Genomic DNA, 21,046 nt, shown 5'->3' with positions numbered 1-21,046 from the left:
AGCTGAGGGCCTCTCCATTATGTCCTTCTGCTTAGGGCCCTTGAGCAGGTCTGATTCCTGTTCTCTCTAGATTCTTCAGCTTTTCCTTTGATTTTGAGCTAGACCCAATCTTTCCAACACTTTCTTTCCTGCTTAACCTGGAGTCTGTTTCTATTGCTTAGTCAAAAGCCTGTAGTGTAGGACCGCAAGCACCAGCTTCATACCCAGAAGTCATCACCTTATGTGATAAAATGAACTACTCTATTTGCATGAAGTTAACCAGATGGCAATTTTATTTGGCATCATTATTTGTGTAGATTTCAGTATAGAACACAAATGACTTAAGTGGAAGGAATCTCACATCTTTTTACCACTGTCCCTTTCCCTTTCCTCCCCCACCTCAACTTACCTTAACTCTCAGTTCATTTTTAGAAAAAACAAAACAGCAACTTACAAAAAGAGTCCTACATATCTAAAATTATTGACTATTTCTGCTTAAGAGACTGAACACTATAAAACTTTTCCTGGAATGCAAGGCATTTTTAAAGCAGTGAAACTACTTTGTGTGATAATACAGTGATAGATACATGTCATCATACATTTGTCCAAATTCCCAGAATGCACACCACGAGGAGCGAACCCAGGTGCAAACTATGGACTTTAGGTGATGATGATGTGTCCATGCGGGTTCTTCAATTGTAATAAATGTCCTGCTCTGAAGGGGAATGTAGAGATCAGAGAGGTCATGTATATGTGGAAGTAGGAGGCATATGGGAAATTTTTATATCTTGCTCTCAGTTTTTCTGTGAACCTAAAACTGCTCTAAAATGAAATCTATTTTAAGAAAACCTTTTTCTAAACTATAAACAAAGTTCATACTTAATCTATTTCATAATCATAATCATCATCATCAATGTTGATTCTGATGCTGGAGTGCTCTTCTGGTTTTGGTTTCTTTTTGGTCTCTTTGTTTTTCTCCATCAGATGTAAGTGATGCTCACACTGTCTCATGATCTTCTTGGAGGACATCCAGCTCTCCCCTTGTCGTTCAGCTGGTGCAGCACATTGTCCTCCCCTCACATCTGTGCCCTTGGCCTTCAGGATCTCCCTCGCTCTTACGAGACTGCAGGTGCAATTCCACGGATTTCCATCCAGGTACAGGTGTCTGAGGCGAGGCAACCCCTCCAAGACTTTGAGGTCTAAGGCAGAAATCCTGTTGTTTCTAAGGTTTAGAACCTGAAGTTTCTTCAGATCCTTGAGCTCCCTCTCAGCAATATCCTGGATGGCATTGCCTTTTAGGTCCAGCCTGGCTAAGGTCCCTGGAAGCCTGCAAAAGCATGGAAACAGGAGGGGAGAAGAAGCCATGACCACCATTTCATATCTACCAGAGCAACTCAGAATAAGCAACACCAGCCTTTTCTGTACCGTTGTGTCCTGGTGTAAGCTAGAAAACAAGCTACGTTTTGAAAAATTAAGGCTTCTGTATAGGTCTTTAACCTTTCTCATAGGTCTTGTCTTCTAACTCTCAGAGTGTTCTTGTTCCTAGCCATAAGACTCTCTCATTTCTTGTCTTGTCAAACAGGATCAGGTAAACAAATAGATACGTTGCAAATTTTTATGTGGCAAAGGCCATGAGTCCATAATATATAGGAGAAGTAAAAGTATGGAATAAAAACATGAAAAGGTGTGGTTCTTCATGAATATAAAAGGCAACGAAAAAAAATGATGCAATGTTTTATGTATGAAATTAGAACATGGTTTTGGTTTTAAATTTTAAAATGTATTGCTCTTGAAGGTGTTGGAGGTAAGAACTTAAACTCTGTTGGTGGGAGTGTAACTTGCTACCACCTTGGAAATAATTTGGTAACACATATCAAATTTAAATAACATCATGCCTTTCAACCTAGGAAATAGTAGAAGCAAACAAAGAGTTATTTACAAATATGTTTGTCACATATTTAATTATATTTATACCAGAAAAAAAGGATAAAGACTAATGCCCACTAATTTGGAAATTAAGAGATAATAGATTATTATGTGACAACAAAAATCATGTATTTAATAATTTTTAAAATCCTAATTCTAGGAGAAAGCTTTTCTAACTATGACTTGAAAATACAAAAGCTATAAAAAATCAGTGAATTGAATGATCTTTTTTCACACACAAAAAATTGTGTATAGCAAGAGACATAAGAAAAGTCAAAAGATAAATGATAAACTGGGGGAAATATCTGCAACTTATAACCCAAAAAGCTAATCTCCCTAATACGTAAAGGACTCTTAAAAGGTGAGAAGAAGGGGCGCCTGGGTGGCTCAGTTGGTTGAGCGACTGCCTTCAGCTCAGGTCATGATCCCGGAGTCCCAGGATTGAGTCCCACATCAGGCTCCCAATTCCATGGGGAATCTGCTTCTCTCTCTGACCCTCCCCCTTCTCATGCTCTATCTCTCATTCTCTCTCTCAAATAAATAAATAAAATCTTTAAAAAAAAAAAGGTGAGAAGAAAAGGTTTTAAAATGAGACTTAAAAAAGGGCAAAAGGCATGAATGGAAGTCCACATAAACAGGAAAGCAAAGCCCTTAAGTCTTCAACCATATTCAGAATAGAGAAATGAAAAAATAAAACCACACAGAGATGCCATTTCTCACCTACCAGATTAGTTAAAAAAATAAAATTGAAAAAAAACCTTAATCCTTAGCAATACATTCTGTGGACAAAGCTGTGAAGAGACAGACATTCTCATACATCACTTGGTCAGACACTAAAATGGCATAGCTCCTATGGAGGAGAATTTAGCAAAGCCTAATGAAATAACTTGTGCATTTACCCTACCACCCAACCATTTCACTTCGAAGACTATACTCTGAAGATATGACTCAATAAATATAAAACTGCATATGGGCAATTATTATGGTATTATTTATAATAGCAAAAGACTGGAAACAACCCAGTACAAAGTTAAAAAACTACTATGCAGTCCCAAAAAAGAAAGGGACTCATCCCTAAGAATTATCATAAAATGATTTCCAGAAAGTATTGTTAAAGGGAAAAAAGTAGGAAGTGCAATAGGATATATAGTATATCAGTTTTTGTGTAAGAAGGAAATGAGAATATATGTACACATATTTGCTTATGTTGGGTTAAAAAAAAGAATGATAACCCAGAAGTCATTAAAAATGGTTACTTATAGGAAGTGTATGCATATGGTTTTAATTTTGAATCACGTTAATGTTTTACATGTTCACAAAATGAAAATGGTAAAACAGAATCAAGCCCTAAAATTGAACACAAACAGAAACAAACATATCTAATTAATCAATCAAATGATGATGTTGGTATATAACCACATAAAAGAAAGAAAAAGTACTCAGACTGAATATCTTTCATGATATATCTAAGCCTTAGACATTAAGGATGAAAGGATCTGCAAGGAAATTTCTCTTACCACGTTTATTATTCATACTGCTGTTAGTAATGAAATTTTGAAAACTTTTTTTAATGAAGTAAGTATATTCATATCATTAAGAAACAATATTTCATTGTAAAAGAAAAGATACAAATATAAAATAAGAAAAACTCTCCAATGTTAAATGTGAACTAGAGGTATTAATGTGAATTCATCACTTTAAAAATATATGTTCTAGTTGTGCATACTGGAAGGATCTTGAAGTAATATTATACCCCAATATCAATGCTACTCCAATAGCCTAAGCACACTGAGCACCCAGATCTTAATTTCAGAATTCCAGTTCCCACTTAAAAGAAGCAAGGCTTCTTAGAGAAATGACTGATTCCATGTCTGGGGCAAGGTAAGCGAGAACATCTGAACCAGAATGCAATAGCATGTTCAAAGATTAATGGGACATTCATCAGGATAGCTGCTATTAAAAAATCCAGAAAATAAAAAGTGTTGAGGACGATGTGGAGAAATTGGAAGCCTGGTGTGCTGTCAGTGGGAATGTAAAATGGCGCCAGCACTATGGAAAACAATATGAAGTGCTTCCCCCCCAAAATTAAATATAGAATTACCACATGAGCTAATGATTCCATTTCCGAGTTTATACATAGAAGAACTGGAAGCATGATTGGTCTCAAGTAGCTATTTACATATTAAATAATATTATACAATATTTATGTGTTGTATACCCATATTGAATTCACAAGAGCTGAAATGTGGAAGCAATCTGAGTATCCATTGATGGGTGAATGGATAAGCAAGATAAAATATGTATGTACCATGCAATATTTAGCTTTAAAAAGGAAGGAAATTCTGGTACATGCTACAAAATGAATAAACCTTGAAGACATTGCGCTAAGTGAAAAAAGCCGTCACAAAAAAAGACAACTACTATAATTCCACTTACATGACATATCTAGAATAGTCAAATTCATAGAAACAGAAAGTATAATAGTGGTTGTCAGGGGCTTGGGGAGGAGGAAATGAGGAGTTGTTTAATGAGTGTGGAGTTTCAGTTTTGCAAAATGAAAAAAGTCCCAGAGAACAATTGCACAACAATATGAAGGGATTTAACAATATGGCATTGCACAGTTAAAAACAATTAAGTAAATTTTATGTATATTTTATGACAATTTTTTAAAAAGAGAACTAATAAATTCATGTCTCATGAACAGAGGGACCAGCTTAGAGGGGATCTCACTAGACAAATTTGGAACAATTTGAGAATCAAAAGAGACTAGCAACTTTAGGTGACTGTAACACAGAATAAAGTAAGATCCCTTGGGTCCATTGTAATACTTGGAAAAAGTGGAAAAGGCAAAGAACAATCCTCTATGGTGTTAAATAGAAAACATAGAAAACAAAACTGAATGATCCCAAGTACATGAACACAAATTATATCTAGACGTGGGCTGTAGTTGAGCAATTATGGATGCTTTCTCATTTGCCAGCACCCAAAGTTTTCAACCTTGAATGGGCACTGCTTTATAATCAGGAAAAAACTTTTTTTTTAACCTGTGGATACCAATTTGAAAAATGTCATGCTAATGCCTATCGATAAAAATTAAAAAAGAATCACAATTGTGAACCTGAACATTTTCCTGCTGCTCAACAACCCCATATTAAGTGTCATTCTATTTGTGAAGATAAGAAGGGGAAAAGTTTTATAGGAAAAAAAAAGGGGAGCCCTTGAAATACCAAAAAACACATACCGGATGCTATTTTCATAGAGTGTGAATGCACTGATGCCTTTCGGCAATCAGTGAAATTTATTGTTGTTGTCCCAGTCATAATTTACAGTGTATCCTAAGCTATACATTGCATATACATATGTATGTATTTATGCTTTTGAGTATTTTTTAAAAGATTTTATTTATTTATTTGACAGATAAAGATCACGAGTAGGCAGAGAGGCAGGCAGAGGGAGAGAGAGGAGGAAGCAGGCTCCCTGATGAGCAGAGAGCCCAATGCAGGGCTTGATCCCAGAACCCTGGGATCATGAACCGAGCCGAAGGCAGAGGCTTAACCCACTGAGTCACCCAGGTGCCCCTACGCTTTTGAGTATTCTATAGTCTTATTTATTTAAAGTGACTTCTCCTTGGTTAGAATAAAATTTACCTTAAAAAAGTAGATTAATTGGGGCGCCTGGGTGGCTCAGTGGTTTAAGCCGCTGCCTTCAGCTCAGGTTATGATCTCAGGGTCCTAGGATTGAGCCCCGCATCGGGCTCTCTGCAGCAGGGAGCCTGCTTCCCTCTCACTCTCTCTGCCTGCCTCTCTGCCTACTTGTGACCTTTGTCAAATAAATAAATAAAATCTTAAAAAAATTTTTTTAAAAAAGTGGATTAATTTACCAGGGCAAATCACTTCATACATTTTAATAATCTACTAAATTTAGTTTGAAGTCAGTCCCCAGGAAAATGTAATTTTGTGCACATACCAACTGATATAAGGTAAATCCCTAAAAGTTATACAGAAAAATCTTACGTATAGCTTCTTTTTTTTTTTTTTTTCAAGGAAAGATGGACTGTTTACAGATGATGTGGCAGGAAGCAAGATTCTGTCACCCTTGAAAGTGAAGGGAGAACAACAGAGAAAAGATATGGTAAAGTAAACCGAGAGTTGTCTACTAATTAAGACCCAAGATCTAACTTTGGCCACGCGACTTCAGGTAAGTTATTTAGCTTAAAGCTTCTGATTGTCCACCTCATAGATGAAGGTGCCCAGTACACAGAAATCACATAATAAACGTTAGCTGATGAAAATGAGAAGTTTCCTTTTAAACAAATATGATGATCACTTCTCGGCTGTAGAGCCAAAATGTGTACCTATTCTTCCTTTTTTTCTTTTCTTTTGTGTTTTGATGAGCCTTATAACCAAAATGACACTGTAAGCGAAATCACCAATATCCTGGCTTTGTGAAATTAGGGCAGTCACTTATGGCTTTGACATAATTTGTCTTTTAAGTCTGATTTATAGAGAAAGGTATCCCTAATTTTAAGACAAACCTTCTAAAAATTCTATTTATTCTTTGAGTCTGTCGCTTTTTAGTGTAAAAAGAGGTACCCCATGTTACCAGTAGATGGCATGGAAGCATAAGTAAGATAAAATGTTACGCCTGCAGTAGGTTGTAGAAAGCTATTCTGGATTTGAATTATCCAAATTGTGAATAAAGATAAGATGATGTAATTTATCGTTGTTCGCCGAATTGCAGATTGGTAAAATAAGAATGAAACAGCAAAAGTGAGACCCAGGTCTTAGGTATTCTAAGTTTTTAAGTGGGTCTAGTGTATTGTTTGTAGCAGAGTACATCTCAGGGGCAGGTGATCATGTGGTGGCTAAAATTCCCTGGCTCTGTTAGTTTCTTTTTTTTTTTTTAATTTTATTTTTTCAGTGTTCTAAGATTCATTGTTTATGCACCACACCCAGTGCTCCATGCAATACGTGCCCTCCTTAATACCCACCACCAGCTTCACCCAAACCCCACTCCCCTCCCCTCCAAAAGCCTCAGAGTCCACAGTCTCTCATGCTTGGTCTCCCCCTCTGATTTTCCCCAATTCACTTTTCCTTTCCTTCACCTAATGTCCTCCACATTATTCCTTATGCTCCACAAGTAAGTGAAACCATATGATAATTGACTCTCTCTGCTTGACTTATTTCACTCAGCATAATCTCCTCCAGCCCATTAGTTTCTTTTAAGAATATATGTGTTGCTGGAGTGGAGGGGTGTGGGAGGGATGGGATGGACATTGGGGAGGGTGTGTGCTACGGGAAGTGCTGTGAATTGTGTAAGACCGATGAATTGTGTAAGACCGATGAAATTAATAATATATTCTATGTTAATAAAAAAGAGATTAATTAATTTAAAAAAATTCCCTGGCTCTGCAGTTAAGCTGTTGTGTTTAATCTGGACTCTCCCACTTACTGATGATCTGATTTTGAGAAGTCTCTTGATACCTCCTTGATACTTAAATGTTCTAGTCCATAAAATAATAGTTAAAAAGTGTACCTACTTTCACAGGATTGTTGTAAGAAGTGATGGGGAATAACACACGGATATAAATTCACTGTTGGGTTAGTCAGTACTTAATACTAGGTATTATTTTCTATCTCAATTTGTATATTGAGGCAAATGTAGTAGATATTTGAATGTATGTGTACCTACACCCATCTACTATTATTTCCTTGGTGAAATTTAAACTGGAGGACGGTAGGCAAAAGAAGGGATTTGTGATTTGTGGTAGGATACACAGCAACTAGAAACAAGTTAGGTAAGCAACTGGCAATGGATAGGTTGCCTGTGTTTATAGTTTCTTAATAGGAAACTGAATTTTAAAGTATAATTTTGTGCCTGAATAAGACCCATGCAAATAATAGTGTATTGTTTTAAGCTCATAAATAAAAGTTCTACCAATCAAAAATTTAAAAACAGTATTGAGTTTTAATGCTTTATGGGAGGAAAACCAAGGAAAAACTTTTCTGGGCCATTCCCATTTTCCAAGTCAAAGAAAAGCTGGGACGTGGGAGGGGGGTTTGATGAGGAATTTAAAAATCACTTTCTACAAAGAACACATTGCTCTCATAGCTGGCCAAGTTCTTTGACTGAACAGACAGTTGTGTTGCTTAATTTAAGCCTCATAGGAAAAGCCCACACTCATCAAGTCCCTCGCTCATTGTTCTTGCTCATTACTTCTCTAAACCGGCTGCGCATTAAATTAATCCAGGAGCTTTTCAAAAATACTGATGCCTGGGCACAAATCCTGGAGTGTCTGCTTTAATTAGTTTGAAGTGAGGCCTGGGCATAAGTATGATTTTTTCACAATTCTCCAGATAATTGTAACATGGAGTCAGATTTGAGAATCATGGCTAGCTCAGGCTTGCAATTCTATTATACAGTCCATTGGGCAAAAGCATTGTGCTTTCTGTAGTCACTTATTAAAACACAAAAATGCCCTGGCAGGAGTAAATAATTAAGCTACTTTTCACTCATTAAACTTAGCAGGATTACTCAACCAAATGCTTTCTAAAAGCCATCTGAATAGAGCAGTCCCCTGCCTTCACAATTTTGCCAAGGCTCTCACAGCCCATTGAGAATCCTTGATGACAACAGTCACTTCCCAACCTGTTTTAGTTTTTATTCTATACATGATTTTTTTTTCTTGGAGTAGGGGTATATAGTGATAGAAAATAAGACTTGAAACATAGTAGAGAAATTATTGAAATATCAAGTATTAGAGTTCTAATACACTGCATGTTTTTTGCCTTAGGGTCTTTGTATTGGCTGTTCTGTCTAGAACACTTCCCCCGCCAAACAGCTTCACAGCTAAATCTCTCACCTCCTACCAGTTTTTGCTCAAAGTTTACATTTTCATGAGAGTTACCATGCTTACCCTATTTAAAATTGCAACCAGCCATGCCCACGCTCCTGAACCTGTAAGCCTGCCCTTTTTTGTTGTTGCTAACTATAACTCCAAACACCACCTCAGTGTTATATACTTATACATTCTGTTTCTTATTACTACTTCCCTGCTGGAATTTAGGCTGTATAGAACTAGCAGTTTTATTTTTTACTGCACTGATATATCCCAAGGGTCTGGTAAAATACATTATTTGTATGCACATGATTATGCATTTAAAAATTGATTAATTTCAAATAACCCTCAATATATATTTTAAAATACTAATTTCCATTATAAAAATTACTTTCTGGTGTTTTGCATTGGGTTACAGTTACCATGCTGTATAATGTATACATGTAGAACATGGAATAAAGTTTACCTAAAAAAGGATCAGTTAATGTCAACATGTACATTAATTATCAGTTATGACTGGGTGAGGAAACAGGACAGGAGGTTGGGCACAGAGGGAGGGATATTTGGAAAGAGAAATTAAGTGTCAGAGTATGAGGTTGTGTATGTGTACATGTGTTTATGAGAGAGACAACCAAAAACGCAAGGTGAGACCAACACAAATGGACTTTCATACCCACAGGCAGATAGAGAAATAAGCAGGGCCATGTTTAAGTCCTTTAAAAATCTCAGTGCTGAGAAGCATATGAGGCCTCCAAATATATAATTCAAAATAAATACAAGATTAGATTATATATTTGTGATTTTTTTTCATAATTGCTATTTCAATGCTGTTAAAAATGTAAATATCTTACTACATTTCCCCTTCCTTTCTTTCTCATAACCTTGTTTTGCTAGTGGCTAAGCACCCAGTCTCCCTGTTGCTGGTCCTAGGCCACATACTTAAAAACACATATTTTAAAACCAAGATCTTTTATAAGAAAGATCTCCATATTATGTGTAATAGCATACTTCGCCAAAGCAGCATTGCCTATTTTCAACATAGATCTCACTTGCTGGTGTCTTAGCCAACAGGCACAATAAATTAAGTGGGTGCAGGATTTAGTTAGAGGGCTGGAGATTCCAAAACCCTGTCTACAGTCTCTACCTTTGAACTCTCGGGCACCCTTGATCAGGTCATTTATGTTTGTTCTAGTTTTTTTTTCTTGCTTGTCTAATGTGCTTCATTGCCCCGATTTTCCGAAAACATTTAAAGTAGTCACCATAAATAATAACTCCCACTCACCTCAGAGGTATAGACAACAGCAGGTTCTGCTCCAAGGCCAGGTTGGAGAGCTGGGAACACATCTGCAGGGCTCCAGCTTCAAACAAGCTAACAATGTTGTTGTCCACAAACAAGTGTTTCAAGTCTCGGAGGTCCTGGAAGTCTTGTGCTGTAACTCTCTGAATCAGATTATTGCTAATGTCAAGTTTTTGTAGTTTCGCTGGTAGTCTGAGGGGCAACATTTGAACCTGATTTTGGGACAGCTCAAGAGTAGTTAAATTGGCAAGTATCTGTGCCCCGTCAATGGAGGAGAGTGAGTTTTCTGACAGATAAAGATGGGAGAGACGCTCCAAGTGTTTCATATCTCGAAAACTTACCACTTTGAGCTGGTTCCTCTCCATTTTTAAAGAGAGCAGAGATTTGGGCAGATTAATAGGAATTTTCGTCAGAAAGTTACCACTGAAGCTGAGAAATTGTAAAGACTGGAGAGACGTGAAGAAGTTGGGTGGTATAAGATGGAGTCTGTTATTCTCCATGCTCATGCGTTTCAGGTGGGGAAGTGCCAGCGGTCCGGCTACAGATTCAATATTGTTGTCATCTAACACCAAACTCTGCAAACTGACAAGAGAGGAGAGTGTGGTGGGAGACAGAGAAGAGATCAGATTGTTTTTAAGTTCAAGGATTTTTAATTTCTTCAGTCCTTCAAAATCGGATCCATTTAGGACATATATTGAATTATCATTTAGTTTTAACACTTCAAGACTGGCTGGGAGAATCCTGGGGACTTGCCTTAACTTATTTTTCCAGAGTTCCAATGTCTTCAAATTACTCAGAGTTTTGAAAGTGTCATTTTCTACTGACTCTGTTCCACTAGCCAGCAGAATAAAATCTTCCAAAGCCAACATTCGGGTGAAGCTGGACATCTGCAAAAAAGTCAGGGATGGGTCACAAAGAGAAAAAGCAGTAAATTAAGATTATTGTGGAGGGGGAAAACTCTACACATTATCATTTAATACTAATGATACTTCAGATTTCTCTTCAAGATCTATTTAAAATTATCTCTTGGAAAAGGATGGAAACTCAGATCCTGACTTGTTAAAGTTTATTTCAGAGAAAGAGAGAGAGAGTTTGAGAGAGATTGAGAGCATGAGCAGGGGAAGCGGCAGTGGGGAAGAAGAGGAAGACGCAGATTCCCTGCTGAGCAGGGAGCCTGATACACGGGGCTCAATCCTAGGACCCTGGGATCATGACCTAAGCTGAAGGCAGCTGCTTAACTGACTGAGCCACCCAGGTGCCCCATGACTATTTCTTTTTTAAGATCTTATTTTTAAGTAGTCTCTGCACCCAACGTGGGGCTCCAACTCACAATCCTGAGATCGAGTTGTATGATCCACTGACTGAGCCAGCCTGGCGCCCCAGGTCCCGACTATTTTTTATTTATGTTTGCTAACAGTCTGAAATATCAAATGTACGTTAGGACATTCACGCAGTATTGGTAGACATATTATTAGCCAACTTTTGCTATGTAGTCTCTGACCCAGCAAGTTTATTTCTAGCCAGAAGTGCTTACAAGTTGCACAGTGATTTGTACAATAGGATGCTTTTTGTGGCATCATTTTACAATAGCCCAGAATGGGAATGATCTGGAAATTGCTATCTTCATTTTTCATTGTTTAGATGATGTTTTAATGCTATAAATTACATTTAAAATTTTTTAAGCATTAGAAGTAAAAATTTTAAGTATCCTAGACCCTGCTGTCACTAGGATGGGCCTATCAGAGAAACATTTTCAACTATATTATAGTTCGTAAAACTAGCCTAGCCTCCCTCTTCCCTACCCCTCAATTTGCACTTCACTGATGAAAAAGATCCAGGAAGAAACAAACAGGATACATGTGTCTCCATGCCTGAGAGCAAAGATTCCATTTGGCATATATCCCAGACCTAATCTACTCTTCTCTTAGGTTTTAGAAATGATCAAATCTGATAGACTTTCTCCATGGGTTGCAAGTTCAAGCACTCCTATCCTTCCACATATCTGTCAACCTCCTACCTTGCCATCTAGGTCTTCTCCAGGATGACGTAATCCTTGGTATTTAGTTCTTAGAGTAAGATCATCTCTAGGCAGAAAGAGGAATTGTTCCAGGTTTTCTTCAGCTTGATAAAGATTCACAAAATTTTCAGTCTGGTTTAGAATTCAATTGAGCTAAAATTTTCAATGCACAGTGTGCCTGGGCGGCTCAGTTGGTTTAGCGTCTGCCGTCAGCTCAGGTCATGATACCAGGATCCTAGCATCCAGCCGACTTGGGCTCCCTGCTCCCCAGAGACCTTTCTTCTCCCTCTTCCTCTGCCACTCCCCCTGCTTGTGTGCTCTCTCTCTCTCTCTCTCTCTCTCTCTCAAATAAATAAATAAATAAAGTCTTTAAACATTTTTTTTTCCAATGCACAGTTTTATGTCTTACTATCTACAGTTTTTGAATGTTTGGCTTAATTATGCAGTTGAGCCCTTCTGTAATACCAATGCATGATTAACACATTCAAGGCGGGTTAATTTTGCACCACATATTTATTAAAGGTACTTATAGCCTAAGAGGACATGTGATGTGAATTATGGTATAGTTTATAGTTTAAAGCTTCTCCTAAGATGATACTCCATTGGAAGAATCTCCTGTTATAATTCCCATAAACAGATGTTTTTAATCATAAAAGCTTTGGCAGCTGCCTTGATTTGTACATTGCCGCTAACACATGGTCTTCTCTTAATGATCAGTCAGATGTGTTAGTTAGTCCTAGTCCCAATATTAATAGTATTTTTTTTCTTGCATTTGTTGACTATCTACAGGTGCCAAGTGCTTTTTGTTAAAAACAAAACAAAACAAAAACCCCACACACAAGTCCCAAATGGAGTCATTTGTCCCCACCCATGACACCAAAGACTTAATTACAGTTTTAACCTCTCCTAAGAATGTGAACTTTAGGGGTGCCTGGGTGGCTCGGTGGGTTAAGCCACTGCCTTCGGCTCAGGTCATGATCTCAGGGTCCTGGGATCGAGTCCCACATCGGGCTCTCTGCTCAGCGGGGAGCCTGCTTCCCTCTCTCTCTCTGCCTGCCTCTCTGCCTGCTTGTGATCTCTCTCTGTCAAATAAATAAATAAAATCTTTAAAAAAAAAATGAATGTGAACTTTAACAGTCAACCTGAAATTTCCTGATCAGCATTAGTGACATAATCATCATTATAAAAACCCTGCCCTTCCCTTATTCTCAAAAGGAACTTGACCTGACCTGAAACCATCCTTATTTACTGTTTTCTCAGTAACTCCCTTGCTCCACCCTAAAATCCTCCCATTTGACAATAGCTTCTGGGAGCATAGCTCTGCCTGCTAGAGGAGATGCTGCGTGATTCATGAATAGCTTACTTATTAGATCTTCCAAGGTACTCAGTTGAATTTTGTTTATTAACAGTACATTATCACTAATTCTTCTAATAACCCTGCAAGTTTGCTAACATCAAACTTGAAAGAGTTGAGAATTTCAACAAGATCTGCTGAACTCTAAACAGATTGAACTCTTAACTCTAAACTCTTTCTTCCTCAACTTACCATTTTCTTTTGCATCTGGTCTACAATTAATGTTTTTCAAAAAAGACAAAATCTAGACATAAATCATAGAGATTTAGAAAAGCAGAAATTTTGGAGATTATCTAATTCAAATATCCCATTACAGGAATGAAGAATTTCAGCTTCCCCACCAAAAATGAAAAGACCTGCCCAAGACTGTTCTTTAATACACTTTTCATTTCAAAGTGCCCTTTCTAAGCTTTCTTGCATATAAAGTTAGAAAAGACTCTAGACACAGATCTTCACTTCTTAGATTGCTGATCTTCCATAAGAACTTGGGTGCTATTAATAGTTCCACTTTTGTCTGAGTGACTACAAACCCTAAAAGATTGCTGAGTATGCAGCAAGTCTCAGGGGTAACATGGATCTGAATGGGCAATTTATCTGGGACCAGACAAAATGTCGTATCAGAGCTTCAATTTGTCTTCATTTCTACTCGTCAAGTGCACAGACTGGCGTAAACCATTGATATAGTTCATGTTCTTAACGGAATTTTCTTTTAGTAAGCAGAGACCTTTCTTTTTTCTTTCTGTCAGTCAATAGAGATTATTTTGGGTTATTATTAATTAAAATGGTTACCATCTTCTTGGGACACCTGGCTGGCTCAGTCAGAGGAGCATGCGACTCTTGATTTCGGGGTTGTGAGTTGGAGCCCCACATTGGGTGTAGACATTACTTAAAAATAAAATCTTTTTAAAATGGCTACCATTTTCTAAGTATTTACTATGATTATCTTTATAAAGTCCTGTGTGTAAGCATGATTATTCCTTTTTCGGAAAGGGAAACTGAGGCTTGAGGAGATAAAATATCTGGGCTTAGTATATCTTGCTAGCAAGTGGAAAAATTGAGCCTCCAACCCAGATTTATCTCATCCCAACACACGTATTTTTATTTTAACCTCACTCCTATGACATGCATTTAGCAGAAGAATATAGAATTCGAACACCACAAACAGTGGGGAAGATACTTATTTTCAACTTTTCAGTTGAATTTACAGAGCAGAAAAAGACCAGTTTTTCCATTTCCCTGGACTAAGCTGAACTGTGCTCAGGAGATGTAAAAAAGAGATGCTTTTGCCCTCGAGCTAACCTTGAGGCTATGTGAGTTTTTTCAATGTTGCTTAAAAAGCAAGGCAAGTAGGGCTTGGTGTTAATGATTAAGTGTAGGAAGTTTAACGGAGTATAATTCCCGCCACACATTTTTACAGTTTAGTGAACCTAAGATATATGTAGATAAAAGTTATAATAAAATTCAAAAAATGAAAAAGAACCAGGAAAAGTAAAATGAGGTAGACCAGAGAAGCAAGGCCTGCTGGCTTCCTCATGAAACGCTTTGTTTCTAGTTTCTTCTGGGTGGGTCCTACTGCAAGCATTAGAGGGCCACAAACCTTTCTTGGGTTGCTTAATAGGTTCAATGTCCACATGATAACCTAAATACCCCCGTAGTTAGAGGCTCAGACCTGTGTGCACCAAGCCAGTAAGTAAAACAATATTGGAACTTTTTTTCTGATCATCAATATACTTGTTCTCTGTAAATAATTTTAAAATTCTGGCATATATGGAGAGAATATAAAAATAGTCCATAATCCTCCCACTTGGTGATCAAGTCTGTTTATGTTTCCTACCCAGGAGGAATCTGAAGTAGCTTCTCCCCTTCCACTGAAGATGTAAAGAACAATCATTTTAATTGACTGCCATCATAAAGGCATTCTTATTTGTCCTCTAAACGTAGGAGCCAAAACTGTAAAACTGTTACAAGAAAATACAGACATAAATTTCCATAACCTTGGGTTTGATAAAAACTATCTTAGATATGGCACCAAAAGCTAAAGTGACATACACAAAGAATAGTCAATGGGACTTACTGGAAATTAAAAACCTGTGCTTCAAAGGACGCCATTAAGAAAATGAAGAACAGCAACAACAAACAACCATAGAATGGGAGAAAATTTTCTCAAATAATAGATCTGATAGGAGATTTGTATTTAGAAAATACAAAGGACTCTTACAACTCAAAAATGAAGAGACAAAGAACCCAATTTCAAAAAAAAAAAAAATGGGCAAAGGATTCATAGAGACATTTTCCCCAAAAAAGATATCAAGTGGTCAATTAGTGCACAAAAAGATGTTCAACATCATTAACCTCTAGTGATAGAAAGGTCAAACAACAGTGAGATTCTAACAGACACTCACTAGGATGGTTATAATCCAAAAAAACAATAAGAAGTGTTGACAGGAATGTGGAGAAACCAGAACCATCATACATTACTCTAGGAATACAAAACAATGGAGCCACTTTGGAAAAACAGTCTGGCAGTTCCTCAGAATGTGAAACAGAGTTAACCATATTACCCAGAGATCCCACTCTTAGATATATACCCAAGGCAAATGAAAATATATGTCCACACAAAAACTTGTACATGAATGTTCTTTGGAGCATAATATCTAAAAAGAGGAAACAACCCAAGTGTCCACCAACTGATGAATGGATAAACAAAATGTGGTATATATATAAGATGGAATATTATTTAGTCTTTAAAAGGAAGGAATTTCTGAAATATGCTACAACATGGATGAACCTTGAGGGCATTATTTTAAGTGAAAGAAGCCAGCGACAAGAGACCACAGGTTTAGGGGGAAAGATTGACTTCAGTTTTGGGCATGTTATTTTGAGATGATATACATATATGAAGAGGTCCAATAGGGAAATGGATAAGTCTGAAACATGGGAGGAAGGCATGAATTAGAAATTCAGTTATGGGAGCCATCATTACTTACATAAAGTGAAGTCGCCTAAGTAGACTGTACATAGTAAGAAATGGAATGGCTGAGGACCGAGACTCCCCGGAGAAGCCAAAAAAACAAGGGGTAGGGGAGGAAAAGAAACCTACAAAAATGGCAGAAAAGAACTATCAGAAAGGAATCATGAGGACATAAAAGTGTGGTGCCATGGAAGGCAAAAGAGTAAGAATTTCAAGAAATAGGAGTGACCCAATATCTAGGAAGGAATAGTGGTTTAACTGTTTGGAGTAGGTAGAAACCAGACAGTGGTGAATTAAAGAATGAATAGGAGGTAAACTAGAGACAGAAAGTACAGAGGTATCCTTTTACGGAGCTTTGCAAGTAAAGAGAAACAGTAGCAGGAAGAGACAAAGAGAGTTAAAATAATTTTATTTTGTTTTGTTTTATTTTATTTTATTTTTTTAGATTTTATTTATTTATTTGACAGAAAGAGATCACAGTAGACAGAGGCAGGCAGAGAGAGAGAGAGAGAGGGAAGCAGGCTCCCTGCTGAGCAGAGAGCCCGATTTGAGACTCGATCCCAGGACCCTGAGATCATGACCTGAGCCGAAGGCAGCGGCTTAACCCACTGAGCCACCCAGGCGTCCCTATTTTGTTTTATTTTAAACATTTATTTATTTATTTGAGATTTATTTATTTATTTATTTATTTAAGTGGTGGGGATAGGGAGAGGGAAAGAGAATCTCAAGCAGATTCCCCACTGAATGTGGAGCCAGATGCAAGGTTCAATCCCACAATCCTGAGATCATGACATGAGATAAAATCAAGAGTCAGACATGCAACCAGCTGAGCCACTCAGGTGCCCCCAAATAATTTTATTTTTACTGTAATAAAAGGGGCCTATCTATTCATAAGCTAGAATAAGGCACTAGTAAGAAAAGAGAAACTGAAGATATGGGTGTGGGGAGAATGATGGAGCAAGCTTCAGGGAGTGGCAAAGAAGATGGACTCCAGAGGATGAGTGGGACTCTGCCTTGAGCAGAAGAAGGGAGATCTCATCCTATCTGTCTGGAGGAAAGAGTTTGCAGAACTGAATGGAGACAAGTTAGTCCACAGAGAGCAGAAGTTGAGTTTTGTTAGGATTAGTCAATAAAATGGGAGGCCAGCCATGGGTAAGAATGAGGATAGTAGAGATTGACAACATAACCTAAACTCTACTGAAGTTTTGGAAGATGTTGATGGAAGGTAGGAAAGCCTGACCAAGAAGAATTGAAAGGACCAATGACACTGAAGACCCAGATGAGGTCAGAGACCTTAAATTTGCAGTATTTCTACAAATCTGTGAATGTTCCAAACCACACACTTATACATACATATGTGTAGAGAGGTGGTGTGATCCTCTCCAGCGGCATCAGGCTATCTAGGTATAAGAGAAACAAGAGAAAATGATCACCATTATTTAAGACTAAGGCTTTGCAGGATAGCGTTGAGATAATTTACTTGGGGGATGCAAAAAAAAGGGGGGGATGGGAAAGAAGATGATAGGAAATAAACTAATGATCTGAGAAAAACGGGTTGATGTAGGGTTAGAAGTCTCCATGAGATGACAAGAGAATACAGAATATGGCAGCTGAAAGCAAGGAAGATAATGATCAGAAAATGGGGGAATTGGAGATTTCTGAGTGGAGGAGCTTCAGTATAATGATTATGATATCACCAAGTAGATGGCTGTGGTGAAGTGGAAACGTAGATGGATACTTTATTATCAGCTCAGGGAATTTTTATGAGCTAGGACACTGCACCCTGCTGGCACCAAGGAGATGCAGGGCTCAGGATGGAAAGCAAGACCAGAAGCCAGGAGGGAAGGGGCTGAGGCACAGTATGAAACAAAGGAAGAAAAACAAGGAGTGCTACAGTCCGATGGCATGCACCTCAAAGAAGCAGGCAGCTTTACAGATGAACATATAATGAAGGCCGTCATGTCTCAAGGGCAAGAACTGTGAATTTTTTGTCTTTTATCCCCAGTCTCAAACACAGCATTTGCAGTCCCAAACACAAATTAGATGAAGAAGTAATAGAAACATTTTAAATTGTGAGGCATTTGCATGTATATGTGTAGGGTGTACACGTGTGTTTGTATGTGGCGTGTGCGTATATGTATGTGTGCATATATATGTATATTTGTGTGTACATATGTGTGTAATTTCTATTGCTTTAATCTGAAGATATTCTAAGGTTTATTTCTTGGAATACAGGCACCTGATTCTGTAGAACATACATCATATTCACCAAAGACAGCTAAAAGAGATGTATTGTTGCTTAGAGCTTTTTATTTCCTTCCCAAAACAATCCTGTCTTTCATCAACCTCTCTGCTGAAACTGTCCTTCCAAGAGACCATGAACTGGGTTGAAGTCAGGGAAGTGGCAGTATTGCCGTTCAGTGAACATAAACCAATGCGCTCATTCAGTAACTGAATCTGATGAGAAGTGTGATTTCATCTTCCTGGCTGCAAAACAGCAGTGGAGGATCACTACCGGGCTTAGCTCACACTTCAGCTCTGGGCATCTCAGGCCTCCAGAACAAATATTTAAGCATCTTACTACGGGATTACAGGAGGAGAGTCCACATGTCCACTAGGCAATTTTGCTTATTGAGACTTGAAATCAATACCATATCACATACTTTAAACTCTCCGTGTTTAGGTGCGCCTACATTCGAATTTCTTAACCAGATGAAAAGGGATGGTGTCTCTATGTGGAGGGAAATTACAGCCACCTGTGGGCTCTCTGCACCTGTCCCACAGAGATATATTTCCTTCTCTTGGGATTTGGTTCAAGGAGGCAAGAGCAGTGACCGGTAAAGACAAAATCAGATTGACTTTTCCAGGTAAAAAGAGTCAGGGATCACTAATCTAACCCAAACTTCTTACTTCAAAAAGGTAGAAAGTGAGGCCCAGGGATTTTTTTTTTTTTTTTTAAGTGTTTGCTTAAGATGATTATATCTCTGGCTAGGGGGAAAGCTAGGATAAGGACACTTGTCTCTCTATAGCTTCCAAAATATCAAAGGCCAAAACCAAAATTCCTTTGTATTATAAAAGCCAGACAAATCTATGGCACTCTTTGCACTCTGACTAGCTTGGCATAAATGTAAAAGTCAAAATTAGAAGTTCATAGAACAGGGGCGCCTGGGTGGCTCAGTGGGTTAAGCATCTCCCTTCAGCTCAGGTCATGGTCCCAGGGTCCTGGGATCAAGCCCCACATCTGGCTCCCTGCTCAGCGGGGAGCCTGCTTCTCCCCTGCCTGCTGTTCCCCCTGCTTCCCTTACTCTCTGTCTCGCTCACTCTCTCTGTGTCAAATAAATAAATAAAAATCTTGAAAAAAAAAAAAGAAGTTCATAGAACAAGTACTGCAATAACATGCCAAATCAAAAACACATATTTCCTCTGTAGATGTTTCCACAAAGCCCCCGATGTCTGGCACATGTGTAGGGTCTGCTACAAATAATTCTCACATGCTGGGGTTCATCTGGATAGTCTTACAATGCTCTAAGGATCACCTGCTTTCTATGACACAAACAAAACTCCTTTTTTATCCCCCGAAATCACTCATTGTCAATTCCAAGGATGGCGAGTAGCCGTTGGCTCTGAAGCTCTCTTTTTAAAGAAAGAGCCACTTCTTTACTTCTACTTTGCAACAACATAATTACATTTTTACAGACGTAAAAACTGAAATAAAACATCATGAATGATAGATTCTGATGGTTTTTGACTGAGTCTCTAAAAAGAAATACCCAGAGGCATATACCCCTCTCAGGAGTAAAGGGCAAGCAGATAGTTAGTCCAACGATCCAAACTTGATAACCACCACTTTTAAGGGTTGATCATTTAAATCAAGCCTCCAGCCCCACCGTCCCCCCTCACCCTGCCTCAAAAAATAAGACTGCGGCAACTTGAGCATGGAATAGTTACCTGAAGGTGTGGAATTTTGCTGTGGCTAATGTAGAGCTTCTTGGTGGTAGAAGGAAGAGCGGACGGCACCTCCGTTAGCCTGTAGCATTGCACTGACTGCAGGGAATCACAGCTACATCGGCTGGGACAGGTGGGATAGAAACCATCACTAAGAGAAAGCAAAACAAGGAAAGCATAAAGCAGATGCATCTTCCCAAACGAGGCCTCCCAGGCAGCAGGCGAGTGTTCAGGTGATGTCCCACTCTTTATACTGTGAAATCTGATAATAGAATCTTATGAATGTGTACTCTGTCAATGTAAGAAGACAGGAAAGAAAAAATTCTCAATTTGCCTGGGTTAAAATGTTAGCAACCATCACAAAGGGCTTAAACATTGATAAGCTGCCTTAATATTTGGAGGTGAGCAAAACCCTCTGTTATTTATGGCTTGGGAGGCTAATCTGCAAACACCTCTACTATCTGTAGTTTCCTTGTTTTGTTAAATGTGACACTAGGGAATTAGTGGGAAAAGACAAAGAGCTGTTTTATTGTGGGCTATAAACCTTTGAATTTTCTGTGACCCTGTATTAAAACCATTTTTGTAGACCTGCAACAGGCAGGTGTTTTCTACTCCCATTAACCAGTATGGGGAAATGGGCAGGTATTTTCTTTATTATTGTTGTTCCAGTAACATTTTATTGCTATGTGAAACAATGCGCCACCGAGAAGAGAGGTGTA

At 38.2% G+C, this 21,046-nt stretch overlaps 1 protein-coding gene across 1 annotated transcript; it reads right to left on the bottom strand.

Annotated features, from left to right (window-relative positions):
* Positions 1-441: 441 nt before the first annotated feature.
* On the bottom strand, positions 442-20,571 carry LOC116870603 (nephrocan-like). The gene is made up of 3 exons (XM_032862552.1): positions 20,331-20,571; positions 10,026-10,927; positions 442-1,306 (listed from the first exon to the last, which is right to left on the bottom strand). The coding sequence occupies exons 1-3, from the start codon at positions 20,517-20,519 to the stop codon at positions 859-861; spliced, it is 1,539 nt and encodes a 512-aa protein (XP_032718443.1). The 5' UTR covers positions 20,520-20,571; the 3' UTR covers positions 442-858.
* Between the last annotated feature and the right edge of the window lie 475 nt (positions 20,572-21,046).

The sequence above is a fragment of the Lontra canadensis genome, unplaced genomic scaffold, assembly GCF_010015895.1.
Source record: "Lontra canadensis isolate GAN:19392208 unplaced genomic scaffold, GSC_riverotter_1.0 scaffold23, whole genome shotgun sequence".
NCBI classification, from domain to species: Eukaryota; Metazoa; Chordata; class Mammalia; order Carnivora; family Mustelidae; genus Lontra; species Lontra canadensis.
This window is presented reverse-complemented; position numbering and strand designations above follow the sequence as displayed.

What these genes read in the sequence shown, in the direction of transcription:
- LOC116870603 (XM_032862552.1), bottom strand. Translation starts at nt 20,519, where the DNA reads ATGCATCTGCTTTATGCTTTCCTTGTTTTGCTTTCTCTTAGTGATGGT. An exon ending in GCAAAATTCCACACCTTCAG is followed by an intron (nt 10,928 to 20,330) that starts GTAACTATTCCA and finishes ACTTTTTTGCAG; the next exon opens with ATGTCCAGCTTCACCCGAAT. An exon ending in CTGTTGTCTATACCTCTGAG is followed by an intron (nt 1,307 to 10,025) that starts GTGAGTGGGAGT and finishes ATGCTTTTGCAG; the next exon opens with GCTTCCAGGGACCTTAGCCA.